Below are 27,935 nucleotides of genomic sequence, written 5' to 3' on the forward strand. Positions count from 1 at the left end.
AAAAAAACAATATAAAAATATAGTAATTTAGAGGTTATTAGTGGTATTATTTTTACTGATTGTGGTGATAAAGTTTAGAGCAGGTTCTACCTCGCTTGCTATTTTTGTAGCATATCTGACATGTAACAGTGATGGCGTAACCTCCAAACCAGCAAGGTTTCTGCCCTTAATACACTCTTCCAAGTCTTTCTTATATTCTTTCTAATAGAGGCAGGAAGAAACATATCACATATAGTATTGCATTACAATTGGTTACATCTAACTTGAAATGAATGTCGCATTCAGTTATTTATACCCATGCATATATAGAAGTACATCAGTGTAATAATTTTCTAACAGAGTGGCAAGAAAATGTGCTGTCAGTTATTAGCCCCTGACTACATTAAATGACAAAGTTCTGATTGGCTGCTATGGGCCAATGTACATTATTTCACTTTGCATGATTGGCTTTACAGTTAGCAAACAAAATAAAAGAACAGTAATGCTGATAGCAGGCATTTAGATGTCAGCTCATATCTTTGATATCAATGGCCTCCTTCTGCATCACTCATGGCACACCTCTATGCCTCATCTTTTCTATATAATGAAGTACATACCCCTAGCCCCATGCAAATTGCTGATTTTGACATTGAAGAATGATATATTATAATTGGCTAACAACGATATATATTATAATATATTGCCACATATGGGACAGTGGGGCTGGAGTGAGATAACTGAACTAAAGAACCCCACCTTATAAAGCTTCCTGAGAGTGGAAATCTGTGATGAGTGATTTAGCAAACCTGGAATGGATTCCGTAAAAAGGTGGTAAATGTTTCCAGTCTTGGACTAAATCCATTACAAGTTTGCTGGATCCCCCACAGAAGTCTTCTCTAGTCTTGGAGAGCTTTAATATGTCAGGCCCACACTCTTTAGGATATAAGAAACCTAATAACTCAAACAAGTTCCTTTATTTATGAAACCGTTTAAATTTATTCTGTTCCGCAGCTTATTCTAATTAATTATTATTATTGATTATTATTACTATTATTGATTGATATACAGTAAAAATTAATTTGCAAAGTGTATAGAAACTCAGCAGGGCTTTCTTTTATGTTGGAATTATCAAATGTAATGTCAAAGGATTAATGCAGAGTTACTCCAGAAAGAACCCATGCAATAGGCACCACAAGAAGGGTAAAGTAAAGCTAGAAAATTACACGGACTGATATTACTCCATTACTGTGAATGTAATTTTTTTTTAAAAACTTTTTGGTTACAGTAGGGAAGAACTAATACACCTGTCATGGTAAGTTTCTATGTATGTCTCTCATTACAGAAATTTCCCATCCCTTTTTGTCCCAGAAGAATGCTCTACAAAGTAGGAGGGATTCTTATCTTGTCAACCAGTGTCCCATTGAACCCTAAGGTTCCTAAAAGGTTTTTAGGGGTTCCTAAAGCAATGAATAGTTTTTGCCTCTCAGGTCAATTACCACTGACACCAATTATATTTTTGTTTTTGTAAAGGTGGTATTCCTCTCAATGGCCAGCAATACAAGAGGTATTAATATGTTTGTGCTGTGGATATAGTAATTGTAGTTAAAGTAATTTCAGGGGTTCCCTCATGTTAAAAATGTTGAGAAAGCCTGTTTTAGACTATTGTCCTTAGAACTACCGGTATATAAATACTAGTATTTAACAATACCTGATGTTCTATTACAATATAACCCCTCATCTCTTGTTCTGGTGATAACTGAAAAATTTAGAATTTTTCATGATTTCCTGTCTTAGTGACAATGGTTAGCAGAAAAAACAAGGAGGGTTCTCCTTACAGAGAGGACACAGACATCATTATAAACTTCGGAAGTGTTCTATTACCTATTAACTAAAAAATTTGTCTATAAAAACAATATTTAAAGCTTTCTATGAAAACCTAAAATGAGTATGAAAGTCATAAAACACCAGTTTAGTATGTATAATGGTAATTCACAATTTTAATGATTCTACAAAACTTTCTCTCTTTTTGTCTCTGCCACGTGTTGATTATCTAAAGAGTTTATGAAGTTTGTTAATAGATTGCTATAATAATTGAGCAGTGAAGAGGGAACAAGACCCTTTGGATGACCAATAGTCAAATCACAGCTTGAGATGGATGGAAAGACCATAAGTAAATGTCTGTCTAGCTTTTCCTTCTTATGTTTGTTTTTCTGTAATTGCTTCTTAGGTGGAGTAAGATTCGATTCTATTCAGCCCTGCTTTTTTATTCTTTTGTTTTCCGAATTTAAGGGAATTACAATGAAACAAACAATACAATGAAAGATGAATAAATGCTAATGTACGGTACATTAAACTGCCTATACATGCATATTTCAGCTTGTATAAGATTACCATTTAACAAAAACAATATCAACTTCAAGATATTTCCTTCATTCATTTAAACTACTGTGACAGTCTATTTATCAGATATAAAACCTGTTACCATGTTTATTCATCATCTGCATTTAACAAATTAGCAAACAAAAAACACATACTATAGTACACCAAAGTACAAGAATACTAAGTACAGTCCACACACTGAAAAATAAAATAATACACATGATTAATTTAAACTTAACATAATAAATAACAACTATTTTATTGAAATAAACTTTAACGTAAAGGGTAAGATTCTTCCCATCTGTGTCATCTAGGGTAAGTTCCTATTTCTGCCCATGAAAATGCAATATATATAATATATATATGTGCAAATTACTCCTATTTTAGTTTCAATAACCTTACCTCGCTTTGCAGATGCTGAGCCTCTTTAGCTGTGACATAGGTTGGAGTCTCAAAGTCCAGCATAGCTTTTCCTCTCTCCTTTTCATATTTCTCTTTGTATTTCACCTATTGTGGAATAAGTGATTTAATATATTTTTCAACATGGAGATAAGGGAAAATGGTGATGTGTAGTCTAGAGAACTGGACTGAGTAGACGAGAAGGGTGGAGATAGGTGTATTTCTCTAGTCCTGCAGGCAAGTTGTAAATCATCCTAAGATTAAGGATGTAGGGAACTATGGATTTTAAGTTTTTTTTTAATGGATTTTTATGTACTTGAAATGTTTTTAAAGGGAAAATATTAATGAATTAAAGGGATAAACAGAAATGTTATTGTATTACAGAAATCCAACATTACCTCACTAGCGAGGGTATTAGCTTCTTTCAAGGTTTCATAGATTTTGGCCTCTTTGAGATCAAATTGTGGTTTCTTTCCTTTGTCTTTTGCAAACTGTTCTTTGTATTTTACCTGAAAAAAACAACAATTATTAAAACACAATTCCATAAATTCATAAGATTGGAGATCCCCATAAAATGCAGCATTAAGCAAACTGGAACACCTAAAACAGACGATATACATCAGTAATGAAGTTTCATGTTCTTTCATACAATTCTGCATTATATTTTCGATACATGCTTTAAAGCCCTAAATCTTACATTTTAAATGTAATATTTTCTGGAAAAAAGGTACCACACTTTCCAAAACAAACTGTGTCAATTATGTGTATTTTCTATATTTGTTTTGCGAGAGATATACATCAAAAAGATTATGATTTTCAACCAATTTATAGGTTGGCATAAAAAAAATTGTCTTCTTGTTTTTTAATACCCTATTTTAAATACACATACTGTATCATTGACGTAGTTTTTTGGACAAGAATGCAATTGTTATACATAGGTCATGCACAAATAAAACAATATTCAGTTCCTATCATGAAACAGTCACAAACACTTTTAGAGGCATTTAAATAAAAGGGGCCACAGGATACTCATAGCAAAAAGTAAGCACGCTTAGAGTCTGTTTTGGCACCTAATTCATAAATGTCCCCCAGGTTTTTTTCACTCAGTGCAATTCCACAGGAACTTAGCATTCACAGTTTTGCATAGCATGCATATCTTACATTACTAGTGAGCTCATTAGCTTTCTTAAGTGTCCTCATCATGGGGGTGTCATAAGACGCTGCTCCATGTCCCCTCAGCTTTCCTTTGGCATACTCAGCCTAAAATTGGCAGCAAAAGGTCAGATTAGTAAAGCTTGCTATGTCTACAGAAGCCTCAAGAGACCCTGAGATCAATTGTGATTAGTGAAAGGTCTTTGCTTGTGGGAAAAAAACAAGTGATTAAGTTCCAAAAAATATTTCAAAATGGTATAAAGAAATAAAGAAAATATGTGTTAGATCATTTTGTATTAAATGCAAACCTCTTGCCTGTTTATATACTGAAATCAGGTATGTCGTGGACAGAACCAGGCAAACATTGCTCCTGCCACCCGTGCTTCCTGGTGTGCAGACAGCTCTTCTGGTTGGTGGAGAAACTAAGGAGTAACAACACATAGCTCAGCATTCAAGCAAAGCATCACTACACTGGTGCCAGGATCCCTCTTGCTGCAATTTGTGATTCCTGCTCCAACTAACCATCTGTACTAAATGCTGCTATGACCCTTTTATAACTCAAGCAATCCTCTGTGCTCTTATAACCCTCCATGCGCCAAGTGGCCCTTTGTGCTTCAGTGACCCTCGATATCCTTGTGAGTATTCATGTTGCAGGGACCCTTATGTTCATGTTACCCAAGACTCTGGGACCTTGTACATCTGTGACCCCATGTTTCTATGATCTTGTGCACCAGTGAGCCTGTTTGTGTACTTTGCTGTTTCTCCTATTACCGATTCCCCTCTACTCCTGACTACCCTTGTTCTCTGCCATCCCTTACCTTTGGACCGTCCTGATTTTGAAGAGTTTGTACCTTACTCACAGCTACCTGAATTAATGTATATGAGGTTTAATAATATTGCCATTTTTCCTTGTAAAGTGCCCCAGTGAAGACCTGGTGCGATGCACCAAAGATAGCCCTTTTTTAGAGCTCACACTCTCATGCTTACATTGCAAAATAACGGCTACCTGGACAAGCCTGCTTCTCATGGATTTGTGTAACATGCTTTACCCATTCTATCAAGGGCATTATCGTTTATATGTTTTACTTTTATAGTAGGTATAGGTATACAAATTTCACAAATTAATAAAATGAAGAGTAATAAAAGAAAAAGTTTAAATAGAAAATAAACATTACTGCAAACAAAACTGTCTGTAAAAACAAAACACTAATGTTCTGGCAAACATTATTATACTAAACCTCATGTGATCAATCTTTACTATTTGATTTTTTAAAAACCAGAAAGTTTTAATTGGAACAAAAGGTATTTTGTGGCAGTACAAACTCTTGACAAATTGCCAGTTTAAAATGTAACTCTAGTCATGGTATTTTTTGTTTTGGGTGGAGTAGGAAGTTGTAAAAAATTTTTCTGTATCCTTTTAGAGAGATTTTCATTTACTTCCTGTCTTGAAAAAAAAAAAACGAAATCTCTCCAAAGTGAAAGAAAATGCCCTCCTATTTGTTACTCAAGAACCTTCTTTAGAGGATCTTGTGACAACCATACCATTTTACACTTTCTGCCCCCTGCTAAGGATCATAAGGACAAATAGTGAGGGAAAATATCCCTTAAGTGGTCATACACAGCAATAAATACCTAAATCAGGGGTGTTGTGCTTTTTGAAATTAACAAAACAAATGTGGACAATGGATGAAACTATACAGGTGTAACTCAAAGCTAAAGCTATGTTATGTGGTAATGACTAGCATGGCGAGGACATCTGTTTGTCATTCTGTGATGTAGGTTTATTAGGGTAACTAACATATTTTTTCTCACCTGGCTTGTAAGTTTGGACACTTCCTGAGCCAGTTCAATATCTGGTCGTCCAAGAATAGAGATACCTCTGCCAGCTTCTTCACGGGCCTTAGCTTTGTAATGGATCTAAGAAACCCAATAAAAGTGTTACGTTACTCTCGCCCCAAAAAGTACACTGTGGCACTAAGCACAATGAAAACTATGTTGTACTTACATCACTGACTAGTTTAGTCACATGAGTTGCCTTTTGAATATCTGGTCGGTCAGCAATAGTGGTGTAGTTAAGGTTAGCCTTTGCAGCTTTCTTGTAAGCAATCTGTGAAACAAAACGTATTTATTAAATATGTGAAGCAAAAAAAAAAAGAGAAACCATTTTCGGGTTCTCTTCATCTCCAATTGGCATCACCTGTAACACAACAAAAAAACTTGATTCTCCAATACCTAACCAAAACGAGCTAACCACTAACAAACTCGGCATTATTAATATGTCCACAAATAAGTCTAATGACATAGAAAAGGAAGTCCTTCATTTAGGCCTTTCATTTTGTCCATCCAATAACCCAAATAAATTTGAAATAATAAAAGACATCATCTTTTTGGAAGATCTCCTACTCTAAAACCATGTGTAATAAATCCTTAGAACCCAATATAGGACAAAGAACACAAGAATTTAATGACTTCAAATCTGAGGATTTCAAAGTCCTTAAAAATATTTACGAACTACTAACTTAAAGTGAAGGAAATAGCACATTGGGGTCTAACCTCATACCTATGAGTCAGCCAGATTCAATTAACCCATTTCGAAGAAAACCCAAATCAAAATTCTACCCACCTATATCCAGTAATCCTCATATTCATACTTTCAATAAACTAGTCACAGAAGAGATCTTACAAACTAATTTAAATACGTGCAAAGCACAGGGCAATCTCTAACATCCACCCAGGTCTGAATGATATCCTAAGTTTTAAATCATTCTCATATTCAAATTTTAATTACCGTTATGTCCATGGCATTATAGACCTAAATGGACACAACGATGCAAACAGGTTATCCTATCATACAATGAAATGCATGGTCTATGACCTCACAATTACATGTTTTGCAGCATCCTTCTATTCAACCCACCTTACTAGGGACGGGAGTGCCCCAAAATTGGGGCACATTGGATGAGAGACACCAGCCTTTTATGGGGCCTCTCCTACTCCCCATCCCTCATTTGGGCTCCTCCGGCGCCCAGGACTTGCCAAACTGTGAATGTTTGGCAAGTCCTGCAAGTCCTCCGGCGCCCAGGACTTGCCAAAAGTGAAGGCAGACGAATAAATTTGAGAACCATAATTCAACCAAAATAACTTAACCTGATAAGAAAAAATACTATAATAATATTATATGAACATGATTTGGCACTTGTTGCATTGGAATTTTATTACAAGATAAAATTAATAGGGTCAAATACGCTGCATATGACTCAATATTCCACATAAGGAATAATATTATTTAAATTGATGTACAACATTGTAAAAGTAGAAGAAAAATATTGATATTTGCCTCTCCTTGAATTTTTTTTTTTTTGTATTTTAGACCACATACTTTGTTGTATATTGCATTAGCTGTTGAATATAGCAATCCCTGGCAGTTTGACACTGGCGAGCTTGCATTAAAAGTAACTGTTCCCCTAAAAAATCATTCTTTCTAATGGCACACATCTTTCACTTAGCTCTAAAAAATGTTTGTGGGATTCAAATGTTTAAAACATCTATATGAGCTAATAAATAAGCATATTTTAAATTAATTATTATTTTTCGGTTAGGCAAGAGTTAACTAAGTTCAGCTGCTCTACACAGGCATATATATTTATAATAAATACATGTAGATATCTATGATAAATATATAAATACATATGAATATAGTCTAAAAATATGTAAAGATATATATATTTATAAAAACATATGTATTTTCATAATAACTATAGTAATTGCAATTATTTTTATATAAATATATATAAAGCATTTAGGACTACAATGCAGGTATGCCCTCTAGTATTATAAGAAATCTAACAGGATGAAATAATCTAAATCTGTATAAAACAGCATATTTCATGCTGTCAGAAAATAAAAAAAAGAAATTGTGATAAAGATCCTCTAATGAAACCTGAAGTCTTAAACTGTTTTTACTTACATTGCTTTGGGCCTTGGCCACCTCAACTGCATGCTTCACCTCAGGTGGTTCCTGCATGATGGCGTAGTTGGATTTGCCTCTCTCCTTCTCAAACTTTTCTTTGTATTGTTTCTGTAAATTATGATTGAGATAAAGTTACATTTCTCACACCTTACATACAGAACTGGGTTAGTATGTAGTCTTATAACTAGATTTAATAAAATATGTTGTCTGAGTCGTTTTGTGTGAAGTTGGATGAAATCTTATGTACTACGTAGCACTCACCTCACTAACAATCTTAGTGACTTCTTTGACATGAGTTGTGTCACGGGTCTCAGGGAGAGTGGTGAATGAGCCATGTGGCAGATGCTTCTTCACTTCTTCCTTGTATTTGTTCTGAAAAACAGATTATAGGTTTAAATTTTAATTCATATTTGTTTTTTTCCCTCCTGTCTCACTTCTGCCTTCATGGTTACTTGTAGGACTTGTAGGACAAATACTATACATGTTGCAGAACACAAAAATCAGGGTACCAAATGAGGTTCAATACCTCCTTATTATCTCCAAATATTGAGCCAATTTCTTGATTTATTCTTCATTTTCCTGAATATTGACTTTTTCAAAAGTTTTACAGATAAAGGTTTTATAATTGTTACAGGAAAAGACTTGCTGGTTTGTTGGGTAGTAGAAGGAGTCTAAGATCATCCAATAGTGTTCTAAGGATGTGTTCATTATTGTAGATATTGTTCTTTTTCCCATGGTACAGGAAAGCTCACTGTACTTTCAACTACTTTATTGCCAGTGCTACTTAAAAAAGGCCTGAAGAATTTTCTATGTTGGTGCATCAAAGGTCTTAGCTTTAAAAACCCCCAAAATATTAGATATGATATGATATGATATTAGATATGATATGATTTTTCGGGGAATCTTTCTGGATAACACATTCAAATATGGTCCTGATAAAAGCTGAAGTTCTGTAACAATGGTATTATAAACTAGGACCCCAAATAAAATTGCTCAGAATGCCGTATGCACAGTGTTTAATGAAAGATCAGTGGAGGAAGTTTGATGAATGTATAGGAAGATCAAGTCTTGTAAACCAGGTTCATACAAGTGTTGCACCTCAAGATTGTGTTTAGATATATGTGGATAGATATATATGTATATATAATGTAAATGTATATGGGTGTATATGTGTAGGAATGTTGTGGGTAAACATGGAACCTGTTTTTTCTTGTACTGGCCTTCTGGATCACCTAGGGGATGCCTAATCGGTGGTTATAAAAGAACCTCAACCAAGGAACAATAAACAAACAGATAATAAAACAGATGTCAGTACACAAGATCTAGTTCCCATACCAAAGTGGTTACCAGTAGGACCCTCACGGGGTAATAAATCAATCAAGCCTGAGTTAGTAGAAGATGGATGCATAACTGGACAGATGGGCTGGGGTGATGACCCAGCTGGACCTTTTGTTGACCCCTAAACTTAGATTTCAGCTCCAGATTTATCTCCTTAGGTAAGCTGATGGAGCTCTCTTCTGAAGGAAGCAGGCTGCTGAAGTATATATTAACATCTTAGCAGGTAGCTATGAGATATTCCTACATTGTTTTATAGGGGCCTATATTATTATTGCATTGTTTTGCTATTTTGTAATTACTGTATTATGCACTAACCAGTATTAGATTACCATAGGGGTTTACTTACTAACAATCTTATTTTCATTTTATTGATTGAAGTTCCTATCTCGATATCAACCAATATTGCTGTGCATTTTATGTTTCACCTTGTTTCTTAATTCAACTGTTTGAATGACTAGCTATCATTTGTGCATGAACCCTAATTTATGGAAAATATATGTGCATTGATAGGGTGATATAATATCCATATTGATGCAGATAGTGTGTTTTGGAAATGCTATGGAGTGGCGTTGAAAGAAGGCCCCAGATCAGCACACACAACATTATCAGGTTGACTAGAATAATATCAGAAGACCATTGGTGATAAGCTTTAAAAAACACCCTTTCCCTATATTCCAGCAGCAGAACCTACCTCTGATACAAGAGCGCTGACGGATTTAGCATGGATGATCTGAGGTGTATCTGCAACAATTCCAAATTCCCCTTGGTATGTTCCTCTGTCATACTTCTTCTTGTATTTCACCTATAAGTAAATCAAAACACCAATTTTTATCCATGAACCAATCTTGATACATCCACTGAAACTTAATCAATAAGTCATGTGCAACAGAGGTTTGTTTCAGATAGGTGGATTACACTATTAAATTGTTCCTGCAAATATCTAAAAACAAAAAACACTAAGGTTGTAGAGGTCCTAAGTAAGGTCCTAGATTGTAAGCTCTTTAGGGCAGGGTCCGGTCCTCCTTTGTCACTGTCTGTATTTGTCTGTCATTTGCAACCCCTATTTAATGTACAGCACTGCGTAATAGGGTATGTTGGAACTATATAAAGCCTGTATATTATTATTAATAATAATAATAATAATAATAATAATAATTATTAAAAGGTGACATGCTGTAGGCAGGAGGTGTGTCAGTGCTAAAGCGAAAGTCACTAAGCCTATAGAGCATACCCTGTTACCTGGCAAGTAAAAGTATATAAATGCCATCAAATCTTAAACACTACAGTTCTGCAGTTCTACAAAACTTAAATAGGTTTTCTAAACATTTTTCAATGCTTAACATATTTTTATAACAGCAGGGTGGTGTCTTCGGCAATGACTAGGATAGCTGTCTGTCTACATTTTAAAAGTTCTATGAAGTCCTATCTATGTACTTTCTACCCCTAATTTTTTTTGCAAATGAAACATATATTTCACTATGATGCTAAACTCACATTGCTGTTCATTTCGTTATTCCTTAGGGCCAGGAAAGTGTTTTTGTCATCTGTAACAGACAACTTGCATCCCTTCAGGAATTCTCTATCCAGTTTGTATTCATACTGAAAAGACACATTAAGTTTAATGTTATTAATGAGGTACATTTTTCGGCACATTGATGAATAGGACAAATTAACAAATGAGAGAAGTAACTCAACTAGCTGGCTATATACCGGTATATATATATATATATATATATATATATATATTTATAACTATGAAGTGATGTAAGCAGATAAACATTTCCGAACACAATAAATTAAAAAAGAGATTAAAGTTAAACATCTTTAATTTATAGCAGTAAACAATAACAATATAATATTTTAAAGTGTAAAAATAATCTTTACTCTAGAATAAAATCATTGGGAATCAATGCAGTGCTGTGCATGTCCCAATACATTTATAAGATTCCAGAATAAGAATTAGAGCCATTAAGACACAAAAAAAGTATTTTTCAAACACATATATGGTGGGGGTGGTAGATATTATTTTACCACTTAAAATGCAAACCACTTTTCTTAAATACGCAAACATATGCTAGCAGGTAACAAAGATGTAGACTAATATAATTTGCCTTTTTAAATTTTAGAGTAAGGACTAAAGATCTAAAGTTACAAAATAAAAAGGAACAGTACATTTAATAGGGTCAGCAGCATACAAATTACTGTCTTCAAATTCTGAAGTGATGTACTTTGATTATAGGCCTTGCTTATGGACAACCAACATACCAATTTAGAACATAGAGTTTGTGTCACAATGCATGCTATGTCACTTACATCACTCTGCTGTAGAGAAGACTTTGCATTCTGCAGGAAGTCTGGTCTCTCAACAGTCCATTCCCAGTGAGCTTTGGTAGCCTCATATTTCTTCTTATAATCCAGCTGTCATACAAAAACAACTTTGTTAAGAAAACTGAGGATAAAGTATGATAAATGTTTAGCAGCAGGTCAAAGACCTGTTAGAAGAGACGGTTCAGAGGGAGAGAAAGAAATAGATGTAAGGTTTGATAGAGGAGGACTAGGAGGCAGATACAACCAAACAGGCCTTTCATTGGGACAGTTTTTTATAGAAGAGCAACACACAACAGCAAAATGTCCTGCAATGATCAGTGTACATGGTGAAAGGTTGGTGTTTGGTGGAACAAAATTTATTGTAGGAAACACTTTTACCTACAAAACTTATGTTTAAAAGCGGGTGAGTAAGGGATGCATTGTAAATGTTGAAGTTCCTAATGAGTTACACGTCATGTGAACTCCTAAACAAAAAAAATTAGAAGCCATCATCACAACTTTTCCCTAATATTCTTCATGTCACACTTTCATATTCCTAAAGTCTTGACTTCCTTTTCCCAATTAAATAACCTCTTAGACATTGGTGGACATAGTAAACAGTGGGCCTTGCTGCAGAACGGACTTGGCCCCCTATCAGGGCCCCTGTTAGCTGAGGGTGGTCCAAGGCCCTCCTACAGAAGCACACTTTGCACCTCCCTATGTCTAACCCTGCTCCCAGATATGTAAAGGTAAGAGATTACAGATCTGAACAGAATGATGATAGCTATAAAATATCCAGAAGATGTAACTGACCATAGGTCCAACTGTAATTGAGGTGTGAATGGCAGAGTATCTCCACTCATGATTACCTATGAATCATATATTGATTGTTTTTGCCCACAGGACAATGCCCCTCTGACCCTGGCCCAGTCTTCCCTTAGGTGGAGAAGGTAGTAAAGAGAAAGTAGAAGTAAGTAGAGAAGGCTTGACTGGCAACATAACTTCATGTTTAACCTCTCAGTAAACCATTATCTATATATACCTATGAAGAATTCTTTAAGAGATCAGTGAGAACAACATTATTATGTGAAACTACTAGGGAAATCTTTATAGGAACCTACACAAGACAAAAGAACTCTATTCTCATGGCCAGTCCTTGATTGTCACAGAATGGCCTAAAGTGAGGGGAAATCATTGCAGGTTGTGGGCAGCAATTACCGGTAATACTAATTATATTAAGTTCTAAATTAAACCTTACATTACTCCACTGAAACCTAAAGAAATACTTTTTGTCTGATCTTTCATTTTAAGAGGGTTTAGAGAAAGAGATAGAGGGAGTAAAAGCAGAGCTTGGAAAGAAGAAAAAAAAAAGAATGAGAGAAGTAAACACTTACGTTGCTGATGGCTTTGTAGGCGTCTTTGGCTGTCTTGATAGGAAGAGCATCTGGCACCATGGTACAGTGTCCTCTGCTCTTCTCATACAGTTCTTTGTATTTCAGCTTTAAAAGATGAACACACAAAAATGTTATCACTGCACATAGTAAAATTGTTTTAGACTCCTAACTCTCAGATATATTTTAATATAGATTACTGTTGTCTACAGAATCCATAGTTTGATGACAACTAACATACACATACCTCACTGATCTTGTCCTTTACTTTCCGTGCATGTAGCAGTGCTGGCGTGTCATGGATTATGGTGTACGATTTGGCTTTAACCTTGTTCCAGTCCATTTTGTAGATGATCTGCAAATATAAAACACATACATCAGAAAACCAGACAGAAATCACATTTATGTTTAGGTGTATACACCATCAACATTTCAATTCTTGCTTGATCTGTAATTCTGCATTGCTTCTTTGTTCATCCTTCCCTCCTAACCCACTGTTCTTTACAGAACTATATAAAGGGAAATTCGAATAGCAGCCTTGATAAGGTAATGCAAACAATGTATAGTAGCAAATTAGATGACAGAAAATCTGTTTTGTATGCAAAATATGCTAACGTGCTATATTACACTTATATTAATTATAATCGATTTACAATAGCTCATAGTATTCGTTTGCTACATTTTATTCTTTTAAAATCCCTAAATAAGAACAACCTGGATCCCAAAAAATGAAAGGCAAATATTAAAAATGGGAGCAAACATTAACTAACTGAGCTAAACAAAAAACTTTACTGCTACAAAAATTGAATAGTTACACCAACAAGGCTTCTTATGGGCACCATTCATACAATCTCGCCCAGGGCCTTCTGGGCAAACAATGTAACCAAACTCACTTCACTGATCTGTTTTCCGGCCTTCTGAGCACGGTTGTGCTCTGGTGTGTCGACCACAGTTGTGTATTTGTCCTTCTGCTTCTCATAGAGCTCTTTGTACTTCCACTAGTAATAAAAAACAGATAGACAGCTATACCAGAAATCAAAAATGTATATTGAAGTTATGTATTTTAAATAAAGTTATAATTCACCGTTTGAATACATATTCTCCACTATATAAGATGGTTTGCCAACATTGCCAACAGTTTTGTTTTTTTGTATTCATTTTTTAGGTTAGTATATCACAACCAATTATCAGAAGTCTTCTTTGGAATACGGAAAGTAAACAGATGTGAGCAGTGAATTAGGAGTTCTAATCAGTCAATGGTTGTTGGAATCTGTAGCTCACAAGCAGATACCTTTTTTATATTAACTTATAAGATATTTATCTTAAAGATAAAACATTTTTGTACAAAACCAAACCTGTTGATAGTAATGTTGCAAATGATCCCAATAACACTAGAGAGAAATGAATTCAATACAATATGCAATACTGACACATGAGCTGTGCTCTAGATGATGTCTCGGTGTCTGAACCATATGGAATTATACGGTTAACAGATATTACTTTGAAATGATGTGATGTGCTTATTTGCAATGTATATATATAGAGTTCAGTATGTACAGTATATTTATGCAGATATATGGTTTAACGTGTATGGACCTATACATTACTGTGTAGAATGTTCTCTGTATCAGCACCAGGAGAGTATCTTAACTACTACTAGTATGACCAAATCAATGATGTAAATTCCTCCAGCACCCAATGGCATTGATTTACCAAAGAAATGGAACATGTTGAATTTGGGAATCTTCTAATCACAAGCAAGCACTTTGCTTGTGATAAATAAACCATAAAACTTATTTATAGTGCATTTTGCATTTCAGACTAAATAGAACACTTATCCATTATTACTGGTATGAAGTACGCACCAAGCTATCTATCTATCTATCTATCTATCTATCTACAGTATATCAGTATTGCATACTGTACAATGTACTTGATCATGAGTGCCAAACCATGCAAATGAAAGCCAAACCATAAACATGAAAGCAAAGATATGGTTCTAAAAAGATTCTTATATTGCAATGCACAATTGAAACAATGACTTTTGTAATGGCTTACCTTAAAGTGTACCTGTCACTCATGTTAGACTGTTGTATGTTAGACTGTCATTTCAGAGAAGGCAAACTAATATTTTACTTGCAACGCTGCTGTGATACAAGTTGTGTGCTTGCCTAATGCTGCATGGAAGCTGCTAAATTTCTTGTGATTATTGCTTTGGAGGTTCTCTAGGAAATTAAACAGAGGAAGGCTGCAAATCTAAACAGCACTGATATTCCTAGAGAACAAGTTTGCCTTCCTGTGACAATCCCAGTTTACAAAATGAATCATTTTTTTCCCATCAAAGTCATGCAATTCAAAGCACAAAAACATACAACACTAACGACACATGAATACACATCAACACAAAACATTACACATCAACAAAAAACATCACACGGACAGCATGTGACAGTCAATATTGCCTACGATAATATGTAATTAAATGGCTGTCAAGTGGTATTGTAGATCCAGTATCTGCAGTGATAGCCTCCATCCCATCTAGATTGAGAATTGATTATTTCATTGCAGTGGTGCAGGCTTATATGTAGGGTACATTTTCTTAGTGACACTGTTGTACTGGTCTGGTTGTGCAAATTATTGTGTTAGGGTTGTTGTTAATTATCCAATGAAAGGAACACGTGCTCAGGGGATTGCTAGGTTTTCTGTTTCTGGTAAGTGGGCTGGTTACATGTGGCTTATTCATTGATTGCATGGAGATTATTCCCAATTGTTCATTATAAAACTGGTGACATTATCAGTCAAACATGAACCCACTCCATACTGCATATATTATTCTAATGGCTCTGCAATTGCAATGAAACTAGAATAGAGTAGAAAACACTATTTTATATCTTTAATTGGAATATTTGAAGGGCAAGTAACAGCAAGCTTTTATTAATCTACCAATGCTGATCAGTAAATGCAACATCTGTGCAACTAAAGTCCTGCCTTATTATTTTTATTATTATTTATTATTTTTTTTAATATTAATATTATTATTGGCAATCAGGTAGGTGTTTATTGCAGAACGAGAAGAGCGATGTCCTTCTGTAATAATTATTCTTAACTGCCTGCTGCCCTGCTGCTAAATTTCACAGAGCTGTGCATGTGTGGCTCAGGGTTTGTTATTAGAAATACCTAGCAATCCAGACTTCCATTGTGGATGCTGGGACTGAATGAATCATCCCAGCCCAGCCAGTCAAGATGGCTTAAGATTGGGATAAGGAAGGAAAGAAGGAAGAAGATGGTGGCGCATCTTAGCATCAAATTGGTTTAGTTTTGCTTTAATTCAGAACATTAATTCAATGTAATATATTCCAAGTCCAGTGGAACCCGTTTGTAGAAAGCAGGGTACAATGGAAAATCAACAGTGGGTTTCCAGATACCTGTGCCTGAAAATTTACATTTAGGTGTCATTTGGATGGGAATCGTAATTTGATTGTGCTGTAGTTGCTGGTATGCATACATACAGATAGTTTGTTTTTCATCCACCTAACTTTTTAAAAGGTTGGTAGGGGTGAGAAGTAACCAACTCTTACAGATTTAGTCATATATGTCTATAGCAAAACATTGCCAGGCTGACTGAAAAAAAATCCAAAGATAAATAAGACAAATTGAATTTCATTTGTGTGTCCAGATTTGGAAAATTTTGGTTGATAATTTTGGAACACCAGTAAAGAGATTTTCAAAGAACAGTGAGTGCTGATATCTTGAGATTTGTAAAAGATAATACTTTTAATATTAATACAATTAAATAATCTATTATTTTTTTTTATATTTTGTGTTTTTATGCCAAGCTATAATGTCACATATAAGAAGTTTGGACTGGTGCACAATTTCCTATATACGTGATAGTATATATAGATATATATTTATTATTATTATACAGTATTTATATAGCGCCTTCATATTACACAGCGCTGTACAAAGTCCATAGTCGTGTCACAAACTGTCCCTCAAAGGAGCTCACAATCTAATGTCCCTACTATAGTCATGTGTCATCTAAGGTCAATTTAGGGGAAGCCAGATAACTGGGAGGAAACCCACGCAGACAGGGGGAGAACCTGCAAACTCCACACAGATAGGGTCCTGACTGGGATTCAAACCTAGGACCTAGCGCTGCAAAGGCTGGAGTGCTAACCCCTAAGCCACCCTGCTGCCTATATGTAAATTGATATATATACGTGAAGTGTTTTGTGTAGAGGGATTCTCATCAGGTACCTTTCTGCAGAACAGGGGCTATATAATGATTCATTTCTGAAATACAGCTTCAATGTATATGGGAACAAGTTTTCCAAAAGTTCAGCATGACAAAAATATTATTATAAGTACACTGCTGTGAACAAGGTTTTATTTTCTCATCAGTGTACAGTTCAATGTTAGGCTAGTGGTTTGTCATTGATTAGTGGGCAGCACTACATTATTTTACATAGCTACATCTATGAAAAGCTTAGCTGTATTGGCAAGCAAGGGGTAATGGCCCATGCAGAGCTTTTATCCTTGGGTTTACCTGACTCCACATGCCGGTGTTGGAGAGTGCCCGCAACATGTCTGGCCTCCGAATTTCATTGCAGCCATGTTCGAGCAGTTTCTTTGCGGTAGATTTGTACTTTTTCTGTTCATGCAAAGACCAACGAAGAACACTGATGACATGTGAGACAGCACTAAATCCCTCAAAATGCATGTGCAGGGAAACAGGCAAAGAAAAATACTTTTTGTCCCAAGGTAAGCCATGGCAAATAGGCTAGAAGAATAGGTTATTTTAGAGGTAGTTTTATGGTTTCATATCTAAAGGACAAATTGCAGTCTTTGTTATATTTTTACATCTAATTTTTACTATCTATATATATTTGTTCAAGTTAACATTTACCCCAAAACAAATGATACTCTGCATTATGAGCATTAGATACAGAGCATTATGAGCTAACTAAAGGGACAGCATCTCTAGTCTGTTATGATGTAAATGCCAGAACTATCAAACCCTTTTTGCCATGAAAATGCCAAGTGCCAAAAGTATTTTTTGAATAGGCGCACTCAAACATGGGGGACAAGTTGAGTGGCAAGAACACTGGAACCAAGAGAAAGACTCTCTTCTTGATGACACCCCAGGCAGATGAGGAACAGACGGGCCACCAGCCTCCATCAACTGGCAATGGGCAACCTTGTTACCTGGCTGATCTGTTCACTGGCAGTTTTAGCCAGAAGGTTTCGGGGGTCATCCACAACAATGCTGTAGTGCGTTTTTTCCTTCTCATGGGCAGCTTTGTATAATTTCTGCTCAGAACAGTACAGAGAAATTGTAGCATAATGACAACATAATTTAAACTCAGAAACAGAAGTCAAAAGTTGATTTTGGAAAACTTAAAATATATAAACAAAAATTTAACTTAAGAAATAATATTTAAATAGCTTAAAATAAAGATTTTAAAAAAAGAAATAATATATCAGGTATCTTTAAATCTGTAGAGAAAAACAGAGGAATTAAGTACATATATATACTAAAATATATTTGCCCTTCACTGCACAAAAAGTAAGCAAATAAATTAGACTAATACCTTGAAAAGGTAGAATTATTTTTTCGATTGTAACAAAAGCTACAGCAAGCTAACACTCTAAATAACCATTAAAGTCATACAAAATTGCATACCCGTGTTACATATTTTATTCATTAATACCATTTTCAAAAATTGGGTAAGAATAAAACTATTTTTCTGAATTGTGACTGAATCTGGTGTACTTTATCTTTTCTATACCTTTCTATAATCTGTACTCCCAATGGGAATTTTTGAACACTAGTTTGCTAAAGTATTATCTGTACATCCACAATCTAAGATACAAAAACAGTAGATACATTTTTGGACTTTTTTAAAAACAAAAATGAAATGGGGTGGAGTGTAGTATCCGGTTGCAATCAATCAGAACTTTATGATTATGAAAGCTGAATTTACATTGGCTTCCATATATTGTTAAACACATAACAAAATAGGTACGAGAATAATCATTATGAAGTGTACAGTTTTATTGCAATTGGTTAGAATCAGATTTTTTATTTAGTGTGCTGGCCTTGAAGTGTCCCTACACATTTTATGTAACAATATTTTGGTATTTTTGTTCTGTGCAAAAATGTCCCCTAGTGTCTCTTTGGCCAGGTACTATATCCAGCACATTTCTCAATTATTTATGTGTATCAGACATGGTATAGCAATGGTAGCTACAACATGTTAGAAGTACAGTAATGTCAAGGCAGTTGTTCCTGTAGATGGAAAGTCACAAGTTACCTAGGTCAGAATTTTACACACTTTTTAGCTATGTTATAAACCTGCCTTTCTTATATTAATTCTCAGAAGACATACTTTTTATAGTGTCATATGATGCCATGTCAGCAAACTAATAAATACTGATCCAGAAGCCCTTCAGACAACGGTCACCTCACCTCGTTTGCCAGTTGAGTAGCATACTTGAAGTGATTCAACAGAGGAGTATCCGCCGTGTACTGGAATTTGGACTTTGTCTTTTCAAAGGACTCCCGGTACTTGTACTTGTGAAAGTAGAGAAAAGGATCAATCACTATTTATTCATCTTTACTTCTAAATAGGTTTATATAATGTGGCAAAGAACATTAACCTATATAAATCAGAATTCACATTGCAGTAATAAACTACAGCAAGTTGAAGTATGTCTAGTGACTGGGTCACTTTCCTTGTTGCTATATTAAAACAAGGCTAAATTTGTGTACCTAATTACTATCATGAAAAAATCATAACTGTGAAAGATTTATAGTATTGCTATGGCAGAAAACTGAAGACTCAGAATGCAGCAAATAGATTGCATATAGATAGATAGCATTGATCATGCTAGCAGGACAAATGCATTACAAAAAACAGTAAAAACAGTAAATTCAGCTAGTGAGCTGGATTCTCCCTGCACCCTGCTAGACAGTGCTGCAAGGCTTTCACATCCACTACATAAGCTCCTACAAGTGGAACAATGCTTTCATTATAGTAGACTGTGGGCAGAACTACCCATGGCTATTCACCAATGCTAACATCTAGACTGTCGCTAACATCTAAGCATCTACAACAGCAGCCAGGGTGGCAATGCTGAAATAATTCCACTACACAAGCAAAAGTATTGTCACTCTATAAAGTCTTTAGAAAGTCCCCGCTTGCTATAGTTACTGGTATATGCTCAGATTACTTGTACTTCGCATATATAGCTTTATACGTTGGCCAAAGTTCTACTTCAAAGTAAACTTCACTGAAAAAGGTATGTGGCGTGTGTGTGTACTTACTGCACTGTAGAGTTGTTTGTTCTGTCCAGCCAGAGTCAGGTCAGGTGTATCCCAGGCATAGCAGCCGATGCCCTTCAGCCAAGTCAAATCCTCTTTGTATTTGAACTGCAAACAAAAGCATGATGTTATTACACCAACATTTCAATTTTAATTAATTTGATTTAATTCATTAACCTTACACCACATGTTCACAAATCATTAATTAATGTGCCAAAATGTAAATTTTTTATAGCCAAAATGTAAATGTTTTCTAAGAGTGGTTATGCAAAGTTTATTCAAGTGGTGCATCATATTCCAACTTCGCTTGGAACATTTACCCTGTGTTCAGCTAGGCATCTTTCAAAAAGAAGTCGAAATGGCAGTATAGGAAGATTTCAGTGAAGTTATACACCAGGAAAATATTCCTTGTTATTACAGACTTGTGAGCCATTCTAGAGCTTTCCAAATCACTAATGGAGGCTTGTATTGTACTTGTGTTGCATTGCTAATATGTGGAACATCACTGTGCTGTCCACCTACCAACTTTGTGATACACAGTGTTTAAAATTATGTCTGATTTGTTCCATTTGTTTTTGTGGAGTTTTTTTTCTCTTTATTGCTGTGTGGGGCTTATTGGCCCTGATTTATTAGTTCTCCAAAGCTGGAGAGGATACACTTGCTTCAGTGAAGCTGTGTGATCCAGCAAACCTGGAATTGGTTTGCTAAAGTCATTTGCTATGTTTGCAAATGTTTTTTTCCTGTATCCTCAGATCTATTCCAAATTTTTTGGGATCACCCAGATTCGCTGATGAAAGTGTATTCTTTCCAGCCTTAGAGAGCTGTAATAAATCAGGCCCATTGTAATATTGGAGTAGAACTTTGTTACTTTTGCATTTCTGTTTCTGACTTTTTAATGTATGTACCTCGTTATTTATGTCTCTGTTCTTTTTATGAAAATTCTTTAATAAAGCTTTATTCTGCAACAGGTATTATGTCTCAATTAAAGGAATATAATTTTGTGCGTCCTGGCATTTTTTAGGTTCATCTACCAACATGCTGGCACTACACTACTGGGATTGGTTTAACAAAGGATATAAGGATTTTTTTTACTGCTACACGGACGTTAGCAAATAAAGTGAGCATTTCCCTAAACACTAATCATGTGAAAAAAGTAACAGAATGTTTGCTAACACAGACAAGGTATTAAGAGAAAACAAAGCTTCACTTTAATTACTAATTTTAGAAAGCATTTGGTAGGTAAAGTTTAAGGTAAAACCATTTCTTTTTCTTTTGTAATCAATCTCAGTGAGTGACTACATGAAATTCTGTATCCTGCTCAGAGTAGAGAGAATATTTTCTGTTTAAGAGGCTCTTCAACTAATTCCCAATCAGCATGGTGGCTCTTAGATTTTTTCCCTCATTCACTCTCTATTATAATTGCGAACAGCCTTAAATACTAAGTGGACCTTCTGAATTTTTTTACAGTAATGCATTTGCTTGCCTTTTTACACACTAGGAGCTGCAGTAAGGGTTAAAATGCCCCAATGCTGCAGGCAAATTGCTGATCCCACACGCATTGCTCCCTTGCACACGGCTTTATTTAACAGTACATGGGAAGATGTTAACTAGAGCGGCATAAAGGGAAGATGTTTATGCTAGATATAATCTTACTGATATCTATGAATTTTTACATATAAAAAATATGAATTTCTATTCACTTTATATAGGAATGCTGAGTAATTCCTTCCTATACATGCAGTATACTTACAGAAATTTGCTGTACCATCTGGTGGACATCAGTCCTCCCAACATTGTAAGAAATTAACCTAAGGGTTTTGTGCTGTTGATTTCTCGAGGGTTTTAGTTGGTAAGGACCGACCCCTTCTCCAATAAGCATGGAATTCTTACTTTTCTTCTAAATTTAATTTGTCATTGTGTTATTTATATATAATTTGAAAATCTTAACTTACGTCACTGACGGAATCTGTCACTGTACGGTGATGGAAGTATTCAGGGTGATCGGGAATGGATCTCCAGACACCCAGCTGGCTAACGTATTTCTCTTTATATTTAACCTAAAAAGAGAAAATAAAATTATTTATAAGGATTTCAGAACTGAGATAATTGGAAGAATGTACATATCCTATTGGTCACTTACATTGCTGATGTCATCAGTGACTTTACGGTGGTAGATGATGTCCAGGGCATCTTTTACAGTGTGGTATTTACCCCTAGCTTTCTCAAAGGTTTCTTTGTAGCGGAGCTGTAGAGAATAGAAGTGTTATAAATAGTATACATTAAGTACGGTTGACCCTTTCTTTATTTTATACTTGGCTTTGTATAACACAAAAGAGTCAGATCTCCTAAAGGGAATATTTTGTCTTTGGGGTGATCTAGGTGAATTGAATTTTGAGAGATATTGGCTTAGCCAGTCAAATGGTTTTGCTTCATTGTTGCAGAAAAATAATGTTGTAAAAAATTCAGGAAGAGCAAGTCTTCCACTCTAGCTACTTGGTGATGGTGGCAGCAAATGGGTGGTGATAGCCAGAGTGCTGACATAATATACACAAGGCTAGTGGATGGCTCATTTTAAACTTGTTAACTATTGACTTTTCAGGTAAGATAGTACTGTTAATTATAGCCCCCGTCACCCTTAAGGAATATGGGCCTAACTGAGAATACTCACTTGTATAAAGCTAAGGTTTTCAAGGATTAAAAAACATTTTATTGGTACCTTTATTTGTATATATTTCACATTTGACTTCCAAAGTGCATATTTTTCCATTTTTGATGCATTACTCCAGAGTTTGACTGCACAGACCCAGGCAACTCAACAAGCAAGTCCCTAAAAAGGTTACAGAATACTTACATCACTGGCATTGAAGTAGGCCTTCTTGGCTCTCAGGATGATAGGAGTGTCAGCCACTGTGGTATATTTGTGCTTCAGTTTCTCGTATTGTGCTTTATATTTTTTCTGGGGGAAAAAGTAATAGTTTTTCTCATTAATTATATACCATCTAATAAAAATACATGGTAAATGTAAGCAACTTCTAATGCATTCCCTACTAATACAAATTAATAGCTCATAGCTGTTGCAAAAATATTCCAAATGTACAGGAAACTTAACTGGCTTGCCAAAACTGGCTCTGGTGTGGTAGGCACACTATACCATTAATTATGTTTGGAGGACATGGAATAATTGGTTTTATGTTCTACATTACTTTGTAATGCTTTATAAATAAAGGAAAAATAAGTCACTGGTTTAAAAACAGTCCTCATTGTCTATATTCCCTTACAGATGTGAAAATCTTACCTCGCTGACCAGGTCCTTGACATGCTTAGCAAGTTTGATGTCAGGTCTCTCTATACCAGCATGGTGATGGGGTCTCTCTTTAGTTGCAACCTCTGTGTATATGTACTAGAATAAAAAAATACAAACAATGTTTATATTGAGCAAAACTTCACAATACCTGTATATCTCCCCACTAAAGCACAAATTTACTGTTTCCCACTTTATTTTTGCAGACTGCAGCTAGTAGATTCTTCAAGACAGCAAGTAAATTTATCTTTTTATTATAGAGATTTTATTTCATCTCTTGTCTCAATGACATAAGATTAGAATCAGAGCAACTTTCAGGTGAAGAGTCAGGTAGGGAAATAAATTATTTCATGTGTAAAGTAAGACACAGATCAATGTCCATATCTAATATGGAATGAGCACCACCCAAAGTTGGTCCTGTGTGGCTGGTAGATCGAGGCCTTCAATCCAGTGGATTACAATGGTCATCATAGTTTCATAAACAGGGACATTATATTTTAGCTCAGCTACACACTAGTTAAAGAAGTACATCTTACCACTTTACCCCATTTTCTTGACTGATCCATTGCTAATTATTCTATTTAATTTTTATTATAATAATATATTACCAGTTTAGGAATCTCACCTGGCTCTGGAGTAGTTGTCCTTTCTTGGCTCTAACAAAGTCTGGAGTTTCTAGTACGGCGGTATATATTGACTTCTGCTTCTTGCCAGCAGCTCTGTATACATTCTAAACATGGAAGGCAATTGTTTTTATTATTAAATATAAGGAAAAACAAACAGAAAATAATCTTAAGATTTGTGACCTAGCATCAAATACATTATTATATATTAAATGTGTGTATGTATGTTTGTTCAGGCATTATTCAGGGTCACATTTAACGTCCTGGATCAATATGCTGACAGAGAGATAAAACATGTAAATCTTTGCTTGTTCTGCTCCTGGCTTTACAAATGTTTTACAGAGATCAACCTCTGCTGTAGTTTCTTGCCATGCCACTTACTATAAAGTTTGTAGAGCACTTTAAAGCAAGTTTCATTGGGGAGAAAGGTCACTGAAGTGAAGGAGGGTTTTTTTGACTTTACATTACTTTAAGTTTTCCCTTGTTCTGTAAAGTGCTTGTCTTTAACACTGTACTTCATCTTAAACAATAGGTTTACTAATTGTAATGCTAGGTATTACTTTTCAAAGTGATACTAAATGCTGTGTAGTGTTTAAACAAAGCCACTTATGTCTGGAATATTGCCACTTATTTTGAATATTGATACAGAAATTATTATAAAGTAAACCTTAAGTTATAATAAAAAAATGTATTTCTCCTGTATTCAGTTTGAGCTTTCTGAAACAGGCTCTTTAGCTAAAGAATTTGGGGGGGTCAGTGGTCAAATGATGCATTTAAGCTGTACCATATTATTATCTTTATACCGATTTAAAGGCTAGGTGGCAGAGTGTGCGGTCAGGTGGACATCTAGTGACTTCTGACCTTTGAAATTGCTAAGTCAGTAAATCAGTAAATAGCTTGAATTATGTGTAGCTATCAATAGCTATCAGTAAATAGCTTGAATTATGTGTATTTTATCTGTAGACATGCAAAATCTCAGCCATAAACTGATTTTTACTACATTTGTCTACAGCCTTCATAACTATATATATAGCTTACCTCGCTAAGATGTGTCTTTAGTTCCTGAACAGTCCTGTATTCTGGGGTGTCCAATACCACGTGGTATTTGTCCCACATCTTCTTGGCTGGGGTGGTGTACAGATAGTTAGACTGCAACAACAAACAAAGTCAAAAATACAGTTTTTATACAATTCCATTGACCTCAAACCAATAATGAACTACTTCTTTGATAAGAACATTATTACTATTATATAGAAGCACATTATAGTAGTCACTTACCCAGAGTTTGCGTAGGTCACGAGCCCTCACCATATCTGGGGTGTCATACAGGAAGCACCCAAGACCTTTCAGCCACTGCAAGTCTTCCTTGTATTTATTCTAGAAGATACAATTGGGAAAAAAAATGATCTTTTGTTATTTAGTCATCACTCTTCATGTATTCAATTCAAAACAGATAGTAAGACACAAAAAAACAACAACCAAACATACAACTATCCCACTACTGAACTACTTACATCACTGGTTATCTCTCCAACATAGCGGCAATGCATAGTCTGCGGGGTGTATGGCATGGAGATCATGTGACCTTGCAGTTTAAAGTAGTCAGATTTGTACACCAGCTGCAAAACAAAGACAAGGTATTTAGATAATGAACTGTGTATTGTGACAAAAGATTGCTTTCCTTTTTCAGCACAGGGGTTCTACAAAACCTACATCACTGACAGCCTCCTGAGTAGCTTTGACTTGGCGGATCTCTGGAGTATCTGGAGTTGTATGGATTTTATCCTTTTGCTTGTGATACAACTGTCGGTAAAGCCTCTGAAATACAATAGTCAATCAAAACATAATTTTGATTATTAAAATTAAAATACCTTGATTTTCTATAAATTAGAAGTGGTTTCCAGTTTCTTACATTAAGCATAAATCTCCATAAAACAGGAGCACCCTTTTATTTCCCACTGGTGTTTTATTGTATTAGTACAATGGCCATAGGTCTCAAGCCAGTGCAGAGAGCCAACAAAATTGACATGTAAACAATACAGCTTGGATAAGAAAGTAAATAAATGCAGAGTGAATCTCTCTAGCACCTCAGGATGTCAAACGCCCAGGTATACCAAATTAAGGTAAGCATTTAAAAAAACTTTTTTCAGTCAGATGCTTTCAAATTTAGAGTTTCAAACACATACCTAGAAATAACGACCTACTGGCTACCTTAAGGGCAGTTTCTACCAAGCAACAGGAAGCCAACCAACAGTCCAATCTTTCTAACTTTTTTTATGTAAGGACTTCTAATTAACCTAATTAAACTGATGTTATTATTACAAATAGCCATTGATTGAGAAAATCAACTATTTCAAATATTGAAATGGGAAATACTGCAAAAATGATATTTCTCAAAATGATGCATGAAAAGCGGCAAAAAGCTAACAAAACAAACAAGTGAAGTCAAGAAATTTAGATTTAGATTGCATAACATTTAACATTAGCTTTTACTAAAAGAGTACTTTTTAAACTGTTGAAAGTTACATAAATATCTATACAGATTAGTCTACACTTGACCTGGACCTACATCGGGATCAAATGATCCCGCACGATTTCTGGCAGCTGGCACCTTGCCAGTCGCTCGGTCATGTAGTGTCTCACACCAGGCAGAGGTTCATGGCATAAGGAAATGGTAACTACATGGTAACCTGATTGGTAGTCTGAACATAGCCTAATTTTTATGTTGCTTTGTTTATAATAGATAATTTACTCAAGTCACATATTGTTTGCCAACAGAATATTTATTACCAATAAACCATTAATAAACAGTTAATAAACCGTTAATAAACAGTAGAACAGTATACAAAGAACAGGGTAAAAAAATAAACAGAACGTAAATATTAATTCCTTACCTCATTAAGTATTTTGTTAACTTTCCTAATGTTGACTTGGCTTACATTATCTGGTGGCAATGTGTAGGCTTTTGCCTTCATGTGCTCATAGAATTCTTTGTATTTCAGCTATGTGGCAAAAAAACAAAAGCAGAAATCAAAATTAGTTCACAGCTCCTATTTGGTTAGATAAGTAATAGAAGATGGCTCCAGTAATATTGGGTAAAGTGGTAGAGGGGGGTAGAATATACTTACATCGCTGCCAATGGCCTGAGCTTTCTTGGCTTGTACAATAGTTGGCATGTCTTTTGGAAGGCTATAACCAGTAGGAAGAGATTTGACGGTGGCATCACGATACAGATACTGGAGAAGAGGGACATAAAGACAAGTTAGAGGCTTAACATTTCAATAAATCAATTTACTTGCCTAAATGTCCTATATCCAACTACCTATATTGTACCCATTTGTCCTATATCTTTCTTTTGCAGTAATGGTTCTGCTTACTCCTTTTTGGCATAAACATTTTAACTACATCTACTTTTCATTCATCATTTAAAAAAAAAAAAACAGCCCCCCAAAAATTTTTTGCTCACTGAAAATTTCCCTTACATGTGCAATATTTGGAACACCTTTACATCTCTCTATTGTGTATAAACAAAAAAGGGGGCACACTCACATCACTGCGTATCTTGTTGGCGTTCCTGGCTCTGTCCAGTTCAACTGATTTGGTGCTTGAAGTAACTTTTCCTCTAACATTTTTCTCATATTCAGAGTGATACACAACCTAAAAAAAGAGGCATATAAATGATATATGTTATGATGATTCTTTAAATATTGTTTTGGTATATATAATTTAAAAATGATAAATTACATTAGACTTTAGACATTCCACTTTG

The 27,935-nt window shown here is 35.1% G+C and overlaps 1 protein-coding gene across 1 annotated transcript in view; it reads right to left on the reverse strand.

The window, feature by feature from the left end:
* The window catches only part of NEB (nebulin), a gene marked incomplete in the record, with an annotated part of 137,086 nt that overhangs the window by 22,392 nt on the left and 86,759 nt on the right, over positions 1 to 27,935 (reverse strand). Inside the window, 28 exon segments of the mRNA XM_072419086.1 lie at positions 91 to 201; positions 2,761 to 2,865; positions 3,156 to 3,266; positions 5,722 to 5,826; positions 5,915 to 6,016; positions 7,877 to 7,987; positions 8,141 to 8,251; positions 9,909 to 10,019; positions 10,712 to 10,816; positions 11,531 to 11,635; positions 12,919 to 13,023; positions 13,163 to 13,270; positions 13,809 to 13,913; positions 18,124 to 18,228; positions 19,388 to 19,492; positions 20,246 to 20,350; positions 22,195 to 22,299; positions 22,383 to 22,487; positions 23,094 to 23,198; positions 23,538 to 23,642; positions 24,169 to 24,273; positions 25,205 to 25,315; positions 25,445 to 25,543; positions 25,681 to 25,785; positions 25,880 to 25,984; positions 27,061 to 27,168; positions 27,295 to 27,402; positions 27,716 to 27,823. Of these exon segments, the coding sequence (XP_072275187.1) occupies positions 91 to 201; positions 2,761 to 2,865; positions 3,156 to 3,266; positions 5,722 to 5,826; positions 5,915 to 6,016; positions 7,877 to 7,987; positions 8,141 to 8,251; positions 9,909 to 10,019; positions 10,712 to 10,816; positions 11,531 to 11,635; positions 12,919 to 13,023; positions 13,163 to 13,270; positions 13,809 to 13,913; positions 18,124 to 18,228; positions 19,388 to 19,492; positions 20,246 to 20,350; positions 22,195 to 22,299; positions 22,383 to 22,487; positions 23,094 to 23,198; positions 23,538 to 23,642; positions 24,169 to 24,273; positions 25,205 to 25,315; positions 25,445 to 25,543; positions 25,681 to 25,785; positions 25,880 to 25,984; positions 27,061 to 27,168; positions 27,295 to 27,402; positions 27,716 to 27,823 (2,979 nt within the window).

The sequence above is a fragment of the Pyxicephalus adspersus genome, chromosome 7 (assembly GCF_032062135.1).
Source record: "Pyxicephalus adspersus chromosome 7, UCB_Pads_2.0, whole genome shotgun sequence".
Classification (NCBI taxonomy): Eukaryota; Metazoa; Chordata; class Amphibia; order Anura; family Pyxicephalidae; genus Pyxicephalus; species Pyxicephalus adspersus.